The sequence below is a fragment of the Cibotium barometz genome, chromosome 18 (assembly GCF_041138505.1).
Source record: "Cibotium barometz isolate CiBa-2024 chromosome 18, ASM4113850v1, whole genome shotgun sequence".
In the NCBI taxonomy this organism is placed as follows: domain Eukaryota; kingdom Viridiplantae; phylum Streptophyta; class Polypodiopsida; order Cyatheales; family Cibotiaceae; genus Cibotium; species Cibotium barometz.
In genome coordinates this window covers 18063705-18076755 of record NC_141063.1, presented here as the reverse complement: position 1 = coordinate 18076755, position 13051 = coordinate 18063705, and the positions used below count along the sequence as shown (strand labels likewise).

General features: G+C 44.8%; 1 protein-coding gene across 1 annotated transcript in view; it reads right to left on the bottom strand.

Moving 5' to 3' along the window:
- LOC147629016 (ARM repeat superfamily protein) overlaps window positions 1–11738 on the bottom strand; it is a 45061-nt gene extending 33323 nt beyond the window's left edge. The window contains exons 1-2 of the mRNA XM_086812221.1: window positions 11494–11738; window positions 10867–11157 (exon numbers count right to left, since the gene is read on the bottom strand). Of these exons, the coding sequence (XP_086668347.1) occupies window positions 10867–11157; window positions 11494–11638 (436 nt within the window). The 5' untranslated portion in view covers window positions 11639–11738. The remainder of the gene's footprint in view (window positions 1–10866; window positions 11158–11493) is intronic.
- Between the last annotated feature and the right edge of the window lie 1313 nt (window positions 11739–13051).

Below are 13051 nucleotides of genomic sequence, written 5' to 3'. Positions count from 1 at the left end.
TCTTTCCAAGACTTTAGAGGGCGAGTTGGAAAAGCAGTTATCTGAGCTTCTCCAAGCCGGATTCATTCGGCCTTCTTCCTCCCCATTTGCTGCACCTATCCTATTTGTCCAAAAGAAGGACAAGTCTGCACGCCTTTGTGTAGACTACAGGGCATTAAACAAACTCACTATCAAGAATAAGTTTCCTATGCCCAAGATAGAGTACATTTTGGAGCGTTTAGATGGTGCTAAGTTTTTCACTAAGATCGACCTCAAGAGTGGTTAGCATCAGGTCCGCATTTTTGAAGCTGACATTCCAAAAACAGCTTTCAGGACAGAGCGTGGTCACTACGAGTTCGTAGTCATGCCTTTTGGGCTTACAAATGCACCCGCAACATTCAATAAGATGATGTCTAGGATTTTCGCAGTCCATATTGGGAAGTGTGTTTTCATATTCCTTGATGACATACTAGTCTTCTCTGCCACTGCAGAGCAGCATGAGAAAGATGTGGAGAAAGTCTTGCAACTTTTGCGCGATAATCAGCTCTACATAAACGCCAAAAAGTCTATCTTTGGTGTTAAGGAAGTTCACTATTTGGGCTATATCATCGGTTCCGATGGGATTAGACTGGACCCATCAAAGGTTCAGGAGATCTTAGATTGGGACATTCCTAAGACCGCCCAAGAAATCCGTTCATTCGTAGGTCTTTGTCAGGCCTATAGTACCCATGTCCATCAGTTTTCCAACCTTGCAGCACCTCTTACCGACTTGCTCAAGGGGGTGAAGACTCGCAAGCAGAAAGTCTCAGTTACAGGTAAGGCACTTGATGCATTCCGTGCACTCCAGAAAGCTGCCTCAGAAGCACCTGTATTAAAGTTAGCATCATGGGACGAACCTTTCGAGGTCATCACCGATGCCAGCAATGTAGCCATAGGTGCAGTCCTCCAGCAGGACAATAGACCCGTGGCATATTACAGCAGAAAGTTGGATGTCGCCGAAAAGAATTATTCGGTATATGACAAAGAGCTTTTGGGTGTGATCACAGCGCTCAAACATTGGAAGCCTTTTCTTTATGGACAGGCTTTCACAGTGAAAACAAACCACCAAGCACTTAAGTGGCTTCAGACTATGCCAAGTGCCTAGTGGAGTGATCGACAGGCCAGGTGGAGTCAAATCTTCCAACAGTTTGGAGGTATGATTGAATACATCCCTGGTAAGCATAACCCAGTAGCAGATGCTCTCAGTCGAAAGTCCAGCATCCAGGCAGTCCAAGAAGCTACCATTCTCGAATCACGGGGAAGGACTTGGATAGTATGAAAGACCAATATGTCGACTCCCCTGAGTTTGGTACTCAGTATAGTTTGGCCCTCACTTCTGAGCCTGGCCACTATTCAGTACAGAACGGTTGGTTGTTCTACAAGAACCGTCTTACTCGGGAAAAGCGTTCTGCTCTTCTCCACGATGCCCATGACTCCTTAGTTGGAGGACATAGGGGTATCAACAGTACCCTCGAGAAATTAGAACGGTCCTTTTATTGGCCAAAGATGAGGCGTGATGTCTATGCACATGTACAAGCCTGTAAGATTTGTCAAAAAGTCAAGGTTCCCCATACAAAGAAGGCAGGTTTACTTCAACCTTTGCCTATCCCCGACGGACCTTTCATCGACATATCTATGGACTTTGTAGGGCCTCTACCAGCATCCACTGGATCCCGTAACACTCAGTGTTTTACCATTGTGGATCGCTTTAGTAAGTTCTGCATGCTCATCCCATGCACGCATACGGCCACAGCCGAGGACGTAGCCCGTCTGTTTCTCAAGCATTGGTATCCAATTTGTGGTTTGCCTAGCACCATAACATCAGATAGAGATTCCAAGTTTACCTCACATTTCTGGAGGGCATTATTTGAAAACTTTGGAACTAAGTTGCAGTTGTCTAGTGCATTCCATCCCCAGACAGATGGCCAGACAGAAATTTATAATCAGTTGGCCTTTGATGTCCTCAAGTCATATTGTCATGACCAGCAGTCCAAATGGGAGCACTATCTTCCGTTGGTCCAAGCTATCTTGAACGACACGCATTCATCCAGTGTCGGACGGACTCCATATGAAGCAGCCTTTGGTCGCCGTTTTTCTTCTCTTTTGACGAGAATGGTGTCTCCATCTTTAGAGGCTAATAAAACCACGGAAGCATTTTCCGAGATCATTGAGTCAGTCAAGGACCGCTTGACCAAAGCTCAGGAAGCATATAGCAGGCCTTGCATTGGCATATCTTAGCAGATATTATTCAGCATTTTTCTACCATTTTTTAGGTATTTTTCAGCATTTATAAGGGCTGACCCCCCTTTCTCCCCAGTTCATCTCATTTTTCAGCATTCACTTGAGGTCATCAGCAGCTGCTACTACTTCTTACCATTGTACAGCACCTATGGGCTTCCCTCATGCTCAGTTTTCAGCAATAAACATCAATTTCCAGCATTTACAGGTCTTGTACCTAGGCCTACATCTATGTTTTCTATTTGCTTCACTTTCTTTCACGTATGACGATGGTGGTAGGGGCGGTGGAGGACGAGGAATTCGGAGCCTGCTGAGGGAGGGCCGCCAAAATCTGAGCCAGCATATAAACATCAGTTTCCAGCATTTACAGGTCTTGTACCTGGGCCTACATTTGTGTTTTCTATTTGCTTCACTTTCTTTCATGGTATCAGAGAAAATCGCTGACCTGTGAGCAAAAGAGAGCTGCGTTTTCTGCTTTGGAGCAGAGGCTTCGACAGTTTGCTGCGTTTTCTTCCGGGAGCAAAGGCTTCCTCAAGATTGTTGTGTTTTCTTCATCTGACACTTGGGACTGTTGTATTTCTGAATTTTCAGAAAGATTGCTGATTTTTATGCTGGCTGGATTACTGAAGCCCTCTTCTAGGTGCTGAGGACAGGGATCTACATCTTGGAGAGATCTTCCTTCTTTCTCCTCTTTCAGTTTCGCACCCTCCCTCCCTTTCTTCTTGCTATGCCCAGCCTGAGAGTAGGACTTACTGATTTTTTCAGCCTCTTTCTTTAGAGAAGGTTTCTTGTCAAAGGGCATGGCTTCACGAGGTTTCTCTATTGTTACTCCTTCTCCTGTTGATTCTCCAGCACCATCACAACCTGAATCCCCTACTCCCACCGCTCCACAGGTGGTTCCTATTCCCAATCTTTCCTCTCTGAGTTTCTCTCATCCAGGCCTTGCTCCCACCCCTACCCACATACCATCCTACAATCCTCCCCAAGTCAGTGACTCCATGAAGCTTACAGCAACCAACTATCATACTTGGTCTTTCAGTTGTTGCTGGAAGGAACCGGTGTGTGGATGACTATCTCCACACCTCACTTGGTGGACCCTGCTTTGAGAAGCATATTGGATGCTCGGGCTCATCTTATCATCATCCATTGCATGACTTATACAGGCACAATTTGTCTCTTCCCAAAGTAATGCTCATCAGATGTGGACAGAGATCCAAAGGAGGTATGGGAGAATTTCGACAGTGATGATTGCCAAATTGGAGTCAGATCTAGAGAAGCTTACAATCAATGAGTCAGATAACTTGATCGAGAAGAATGGAGAGTTCACCCGTATCAAGCTGCAGCTTCAGGAGTACGGGAGCACCATCAACAATCCCACCCATAAACTTCTTGGTAAGTTGCCAACTTCCTTTGACTCTTTCAGGGATAATATTTATTTCCGTGATCCTCTCCTCCCTTTTGAGGAAGTCGTGAGTTATCTCCACGACAAGTGCATGCTTCGTAGAAAAGGCAAGTCGGAGTCTACCTCATAGTCACAGGGGACGGACCCTTGGAACGGGGGGACGTCGTCCCGAGAACACTTTGGGACGGGGACAGACGGACGTCCCCAACTAGGCGCCCCTCACAAGGGACAGCATTCCGGGGACGGATCCAGGAGGGGACGGATCCAGGAGGGGACACCCCATGTTAATGTTTGGGCAACGATCACATTTTTGACCGTTTTTTGCTTTTCGTGGGCCTTTAGCCTTGGCCCATAGGCCTTGAGCCTTTGAGGCTTTGGGCCTTGGCCTCTCTTGCCTCCCTCCCTATAAGAAGACACACACACACACACACACACACTCCCTCTCACACTTCAAGCTTAAGCTTCACACACACACACTCTCCCTCTCTCCCTCGAGCGGCAAGCCTCAAGGGCCAAGGTCTCAAGTTTCAAGCTCTCACACAAGCAAGCTCTAGCCTCTCAAGACTCACACACTCTCTCCCTCACACACAATCTCTCTCAAGCTTCTCTCTCTCTCTCTCTCTCTCTCTCTCTCTCTCTCACACACACACACACACCAACCCTCACACTCAAGTTCTCCCTTAACTTTCAAGGCTCAAGCCTCACTCACTCTCTCTCTCTCAAGCTATCAAGTGACAAGGAGGCAATGGGCATCCATCATCCATGGCATCCTCCTCACGTGGCGGTGGCACTTCAAGTTCCAACTTCCCGTAGAAGGACGACGGGATGGACATGGTAGGATGAGGTCAATCACACCCCATCCCCTCGTGGAGGCGGTGCACGGCCATGGGCATGCAAGCTTTGCCCGTATAGGTGAGTGGGTGGCACCGACAAAGTAATTTTGAAGTTTCGTTCCTACCCCCGTCCCCGTTCCCTACATACAGTCGTCCCATGTCCCGTTCCCATCCTCGTCCCCGTCCCCCATTACCGTCCCTCGTCCCTTGTGACTATGGTCTTCCTTTGTTGCCTCTGACAAGGGCAAAGGCAGAAAATGGAACTCCAACAACAACAACAACAACAAAAACAAAGGCAAACGCAAGGGTAAACAGGATTCTAAGGTATCCAAAGATAAAAGCAATGAATGTGATTACTGTGGCAAGTCAGGTCATACTGAGGCTTGTTGCTTTGCTCGTCGTGATGATTCTCGAGCAGCCAAAGCCAAGTATAAAGCCCAAGATGCTTCTAAAGCATCTTTAGAAGCATCTGACAAGGACAACACCAAAGATAAAGGCAAAGTTTCAGAGGAGGGATCTGCCAAAGTTGCATACATGGCAGTCACAGATTCATCCACTTCTTCACAGGATTCATTCCTCGTGATCACAGATATTACTTTCTCCCCCTTGATGGCTTTGGTTTCTGAGGCAAATACTTCTCTATGGCATTCTTGCTTCAGTCATGTACCCATTGCCGCCTTACAAAAGTTACATTCTAAGCAGGTTATCAATGGACTACCTCAGCTCAAGTCTCTCTCACACATCTGCTCATCCTGCATGATGGGCAAGCATCATCGAGATGCATTTCCAAAGGAGGCCTGTAACTCGTGGCGGTGCCCGGGGGAGTAGGGCCTTTGACACACTTGTTGATACCATCAATGCATATTAAAACATTTAAACATGGCCACAGCCTTAACACATATCCATCATCACTTTGCATAAAACATAAAAGCTGGAGAAAACATCCACAAATGCTGAAAATGGAGCTTGCACATGTGACACCTCATAGAGGCCGGAATGGGCCACCCCCCCCCCCCCCCCCCCTTGGAGTATTTTATTACCCAAGGAGAATAATATCATGTACAAGCTTTGCGGGCCTTACTCTCCCCATGGGAGATGCCAGATTATCCATATACAAATGCCATAACACAGCCAAACACGAGGCTACCAAGCCGAAACACAGGCTGTAGAAATGTCGAGCCAACAATATAATCCATATACCTCCGTGTGGGTACTAATTCTTCCCCAAAAACCACGGGTCTTCATGCAATAGAGCTGGTACAGCAAGTACAACTCTCCATTCAGCCGGTACCACAAGTACAATGGATGTACAATAGGTACAGTGGCTGGTATGACAAGTACAGTGGTTGGTACAGCAAGTGCAAAAGCTGGTACAACAAGTACAATGGCTAGTACAGCAAGTATAACAAGTACAAGGACTGGTACAGCCAATACAATGGCTGGTACAACAGATACAAGGACTAGTACAACAAGTACAATGGCTAGAAATCATAATAAATGATTAAATACCCTTGCCTTCAGTATTTCTTCGCGATGGAAGCCTCCAAAACAATCCCCAACAGCCGGTATTCTTCATGGGCAACCTTCAAGAGAGAGAGAAAGAGAGAAGCCATCAGCCTGTAATGGTGGTAGAGGCTAGTGTGCAACAAGAGAGCCTCCATTAATGAAGAGAGAGGACTCCAATTTATAGATTTGGGGCTCCCATGAGTGAAAATGGAAAGAGAAGGCTATGATGACAAGTGGAGAGCCACACAATAGCTGGAGTGACAAGTGTGAGGCCACTTGTCTCACTTTGATCCACTTTCTCGCCACATGTCCCAATCTAAGAGATGGGTTCTGCCATAATCTTTACCTCTAAAAATATCCCAGCTAGTAGGCATTCTGTCATAGGCACTTTGCCAACTCTTGGTATCTGCTCAATTCCAGATGTAATGACGTGAACAGAATTTCCATCAGAGTAGGGCCAAAAATAGCAACTCTCCTAAATTTTAGGAGTGTGGTCCTTTGTATGCTAGGATAATCCCCCATTCCCAAAGCTTGTACTTTCCAAATATTTAGACATCCTGGAGTCCACTAGACCCCTTTCATATTGGGAAATGTCGAGGCTAGTGACAAGGCCACTCATCAAGCAACCCGAAGACTGGAGCTTATACATGCAGATCTTGTAGGACCTATGGAGGTTGAGTCTCTTGGCTGGGCTCAATATTTTCTTCTTCTTGTGGATGATTTCACTCACAAAGTCTAGGTATGTTTTCTGGCTCGCAAGTCTGCTTTTGCCAGTTTCATGACTTGGATCGCAATGGCGGAAAATCAGTCTGGGATAGTGTTTCATTTCTCCGGACTGATAATGGTAGCGAGTTTGTACCATTTGATGAATTCCTTGCTTCGAAGGGCATTCACCGACAGACTACAGTTCCGTACACTCCACAACAGAATGGTGTTGTGGAACAAAAGAACCGGACCGTCAAAGAGATGGCTCGTGCTTTGTTGCGTCATGCAGGTCTCTTCTTGCTTTCTGGAGTAAAGTTGTGGCTACCTCAGTTTATCTCATTAACCGCTCTCTTACAAAAGCGGCTGAGCGGATGCTTTCTAGGGTGAAGTTGTGGCTACCTCAGTTTATCTCATTAACCGCTCTCTCACCAAAGCGGTTGAGGTGAAGACTCCGGAGGAGGCTTGTACAAGCCACAAGCCGTCTGTTTCTCATCTTCGTGTTTTCGGTTGTGTTGCTTATGTGCATGTCCCAGATAAGAAAAGAACCACTCTCGCCCCAAAGTCAAAGAGGATGATCTTCACAGGGAATATTCAGATTTTGAATATTTTGGATGGAAAAATATCTCTTCTTATTAAAATAAGTTTCCCCGAAATAGTTGATGGAACTCTCGGTTGGCTTTTTCTTGACAGCGCTGGTCTTTCTCATATTTGTGTGTGGCCTGCTTATCCCTTTGTTCCTCCGCACATCTCGGTTCTTTCTCTTCTGCTTTTCTTTTTGCTTCTTCGTCTTTTCTTCTTTGTTCTTCATGTCAATCTTTGCCTTTTCTTCTTTGTTCTTCATGTCAATCTTTGCCTTTTCTTCTTTGTTCCTCCATAGTGAGAAGGACCTGTACCAACAGCCAGATCTAAGATGCCTTCTTTGGGCTTCTCTTTTTTGGCGGCAAGCTGCATCTTCAAAGAATTTATTTGCTCCATCATTATTCTCAAGAGCTCTTCTGTACTTGGCGGAAGCATTCTTTCTGTTTGGAAGCTTTGTGCCTCCATCACTTCTTGTTGGCTTTCTTCTTGATGTGATTTCTCTCTCAACATGGTGGAAGCCTGGGTGTTTTTTCCGAACCGCAGTTTTACCATCAACCGGATGCTCTCACTTCTTTAGGTAGCCGAGTTGGGTCACCAGCCTGATGCTCTGATACCAATGTTACATGCACTGAGCTTGATCGTGATAACACAAAACAAGGCCTTCTTTATACCTTTATGTGGTGAGGATCTTTAGCATCCAATTTTGAGAGTAGAGAGAGAGAAGAGAATGAGAATGAGAATGTAGAAGACGACACAGTATTGGGTCCCAAATACCCACTGAAGGGCCTCCCCATGCAAGCAGGAGTATTTGCTTATCTTATTCTTTGGAGAATGTTGTACAATGCTTGAGTAAACAAGCGATATGCTTGAGTAAACAAGCGATATGAATGCCCAACACAAGGACGAGGAAGATCGTACATCGACCGAGTATCTACCTAATCCGAGGCTCTGTTGAAGACTCTTCGGGCCACTAATGCAAGTCGAGATAGCTGTAGGACTCCACATATGTTGGCTAAATGTGAAGAGAAGCTTCCTTGTTGCCTGGAGTCGACTAGATGTTGTTATGCTTCTGTACTTTTTACTAAATTACTTGAATATCTGATGCGGATTGAAGCACCTATATTTATATGGCTTCAAGGTTGCAGTCGGCTGCCTGAAGAGGCTATCGGCTTGTAGAATTCCCACAACTGGCACTAAATGCCCAATCGGCTGCTATAAAACTATGTCGGCTCTGCTGATATTTTTCTCTGTCAGTTGCTGGTCGCACATTTGGTTGGTCAAGCTGCTGGTTGACTGGTTGTCTGGCCTCGCCGACCCAGTCTAGCTTGGCCGACTGTTGCCAAGCCCACCAAAGGAACTGCCAACTAGCCTAATGGACTAGCTAGGGTTGACTACCCCCTTGCAAGGCTAGCCCACATTGGGCTGCCTTGGGGCTAGCCTTAGGGTTGTCCCCATCTATATACAATGAGCCTAGAAATGCCTAATCATGCATATATGGCTATGGCTAACATCTACATGTACCTACATGATGAATTCTCCAAGTGGGTTAAGAGGACTGACCTCTAAGGCTCAGGGACTCGACCTACGTAGCTCGTGCTTGATTGTCCCTAGACTGAGGGCTCACAATGGGATCATGGCATACGACAAATATTCCTAAAAAAGGTGCTACTTCTATACAAATGCTGCACTAATAATCATGCCAGTGTGTCACTGTGTACCCCAGTGTAGGGTGCACGTGACAATCGAGTACATCCTTGCTTGCATCCAAAGAATCCTCCTTTCGAAAGTTTTGCCGCTTCGTCCTCAAAATCATTAAACACTTGCTCCAAAGTATGGGCCCTAGTAGATTCCAAATCCAGAATATTAGGTGCTCGAGGTGTCAACTCCATCCTGTTGGGATGGGTGGATATAGCCTCCATTTTAGCCGCTTGCGCATCCAAGGATGCCTTCATGCTAAGAAGCAAATCAATGAGTTGTGAGTCCATGACAAAGATCAAGTGATCAAGGACCGGGTCACGGATTTCAACCCTGCACGATGAGATAAGGGTATGGTGAAGTAAGAAGGCACAATATACCCCAGTTAACCCAAGTGCAATGAAGAGAACACAAATTCACCTTTTCCAAGCCCACACCAGTGCTCTACTCTATCCAAAAAATCAACACACACGAGTGCCCGAAAATTTAAAAAATGCAAATTCCCTAGGCTCTGATACCAGGTATAGAACACTTGCGCCTATGTGCTAGGGTTTTCCAGAGATAGAAAGAAGAGTGCGGCACAATCACACATACAACACACACACACACACACACACGAGTCCTAAACTATTGATTTGTATTATGTACAAGCAGGAAGTAATGCAACTAAAATTCAAGTACACAAATGAATAGTCAAACAACCCTATGAGCTATTGTACACTCCTGCCTAGCACTTCGCCTACACAGAAACACTCTATGAAGTATAACACTCAGAAAAGCAAATAAATATGACGATTTGGCTACCCACGTACATATACCAATGCTCCTAGTCTGCTAGTAGTATTTCTATCGGCCAGCTGTACTCGATTGCCACATCATCAATGCCACGTCACTACCGCCACACCTTCGCTGCCACATGTCACCTGCGATGTCCAACCCTACCCGTCGGCTACTATCTGAAGTCTAGCTCTGCCCTGCATACCCGTAGGTGTGTCACACCAAATCTAGTCCAAATCTGAATCATCATTGTAAATATTCATGATTATTTATGTAGTTATAATACATTCAATAGATTAGGTGAATCTTCTTCATTTCTCTGTTTGTATTCAGCCTGTGCATCTTAATCAGCATTAATTAGGTGCATAATCAGCATTTGCATGCGATTGGGTTCACTTGAGAATTACTAAGCAGAGGTTGAAGTAAGTAAGGGAAAAGTGCCCTAACTGTCCCTTTAACAATTTAGGCCTATCCCTATCACCAGGGTCATCAATGAGGTAATATAAAGTTGACTCTTACCGCCTAGGTGGTCAAAGCACATAGATGCATCATGCCTCCAACAGCATATACTCAAACTATGGAAGGAAAACCGAAAGCTAATGAAAAGCTTTCATGAGTTTGAGGGCAATGGTGGAGACATTTATAAACAAAAAAAGAATAAGCAAATCGAGATAGGAGTGAGTTTGAATTGACACTGAAAATTAGTGATTGACGCTTGTTAGCAACCATTAACGATATGTAGTATATGTACACCATAGATACTATCAATATACCCATATTAGGTAATCAAAGCTTTAAAGAACACCCAATTTTGGATGGTACAAGATCTTACAAAAAGGAGCAGAATTTAGCAAAAAAGTCACAGCAACACAACTCACCCTACCTTGTCCAGGATGTGAGGAGACCTTACATAATCCAGGTTTTGTAATTGTCCCACAGGCCATTTTCTGCATCCCATGGACAGTAAATATTCTATCTATCTTGAGTGTCTTGACGAAGGGGCAGGATTCCAATCAGAAGTGGAGAGGCACCAGCCAAAGACATCTTTGCTTTATGCACATTTCATTTACTATAGCATTCTCAACAAAAAGGACAAACAAGTGAAGATCTCACCTCCAATAAGGACATTCAATATCTTCATGACAAGATTCCTGGCAGATTCTTTGCGTCCAATAGACTTGAATGCAGATATGCTAGCTTCTACTCCTCCGTACCGCCCAGCAATAGAGACAGTTTCAGAACCTCCCTCTTTACAAAAACCATAAAGCCTTTCTAATGACCTTGTGAATGACTCATTTGATGCTTTCTCTGCAAGAGCTGTTGTAGCATGCTCCACCTCCTTGATTGCCTCAACGATGGGATTGCTGGTGATGCTCTTGCTTCCCAATCCATCCGTGATGATGCCTAAGGAATCTCAGATTAGATAAAATGTTTGTTAAAATATGCACAGATGTGCCATGCTTACCAAGTGCAAGCACAGAAAGCCCAACAAACGATCTCTTCTAAACGTGGGTTTAAAGAACCTTGGAAAATCTGCACCACTCAAACATACACACGGAATATGAAGGAGGTTGTGTGTGTATGTGAGTATGTGCCGTGCACTCAAACATACAAACAGAATATGAAGGGGGTTGTGTGTGTATGTGTGCGTGCACGTGCTCTGTGTGTGTGTGTGTGTGTGTGTGTGTGTGTGTGTGTGTGTGTGTGTGTGAGAGAGAGAGAGAGAGAGAGAGATCTAACCTCTAAGATCTGCTCCTTGCAGTTGGAACGTCTTGATGGCGTCCTCGAGGGCTTCTTCGAGGTCCATCCCGAAATCGTCCATGTTCTCCTTCACCACGCCATCGAATGCATCCTGAGAGATCTGCACCCTCCTCGTCGTACTCATGGCCGTACACACAAACAGGTTGCACGGCGCAAAGCACAGCGAAATTTATTTCTTGGCAAAACACAAATCAATTTTCAAATTCCTTTGGAGGGAATTTATAGTCTAGGAAGATTCACACGTGCCGATGAGCCCGCACACACCACTGTAGTGGACTCGATAAAAGATTTTTTTTTTTACAGGTCAAAATAAGGACATGCTTATAAACTAAACTGGTTTTCTTTTTTCTTTTTTTTACCAATATTATATATATATATATATTATTTCAATTTAAAAAAAGCTTTACGTCACCCAACAACAGCAAATTTAGCAACCTCTACTAAGCAAGCTACAAACCAATTCCCATCTATTATCCTCATATACAAAAGAAGACTCTTCCCAAGAAATCTGGTACCCAAGCAAAATGCAAGCTTCAACCATAGCTTCAGTAGAACAGCCCCTAGGAGCCTGCTTCTCCAGCACATCACCCTTCACATCCCCTTTTTGGAACCAAATTTTTATTATTGGTCTAGTACTAGATTCTCAATAAAAGCAACAAAGATGTAGCTTGCTTGCTTGACCTTCTTGTACCATCTCTTAGTTTTAGGCTCATATATGACTGGTTTTGCATCCACCTTTAGCTTTCTAAGACCCTGCAATCCAGAGCACCACATCATTAGGCACAGCCCAATATGTCTGCAAGTAACACCCAAAGGAGAAGGGTCAAATAATGGCAGATTGTAGAGCCTAAATTAACTGAAACAGTTCAGCCCCACTCAACTTGTTAACCAAGCATATAGACCAGCACATACATATACACTTATGCATTACCCCACTCACATCATTTCCTGTGTCACAAACTTTCTGAAAAAACAATGCAGTTTCTGGAATTCCAGATCTCCCATAGATAACAGAATCTGAAAATGTTAAAAATCAAATCAACATGTCCACTATTTGTAGTCCATCTCCCAATCAACCAGTCCCCCCACTGACTTTGCACCCCTAAGTTGCTATGGACCCATTTTCCAATCTTAACCCAAGCTCCCCTAATGGCAGGACAGTCCCAAAATGCATGCTTCCCATCTTCCAAGGCAGTCTTACATCTAGGGTAACATCCACTTGTAAAGTTCCTTTGAACCAGTTTAGAACCAGTGGGCAGAGCTTCCATACACACTCTCCACAGAAAAACCTGAGATTTAGTAGGTATTTCGATCTCCCATATTGCCTTCCATTTCCTTCTCCAACAGCTGGACCTCCAGCTCACTTTCGAGATTCTTTTGCAATAGATGACATTATCCTCACTTATTCTCAAAGCATTGTACAAGACCCTAGTTGTGCCTCTGTCCAGCTTAGATCCATTAAACCAGGACCAATCCCTAATCCAACAAGACTCATCCACTATTGTGGGCCTTTTTGCACCCACATGTCTGAAAAGTT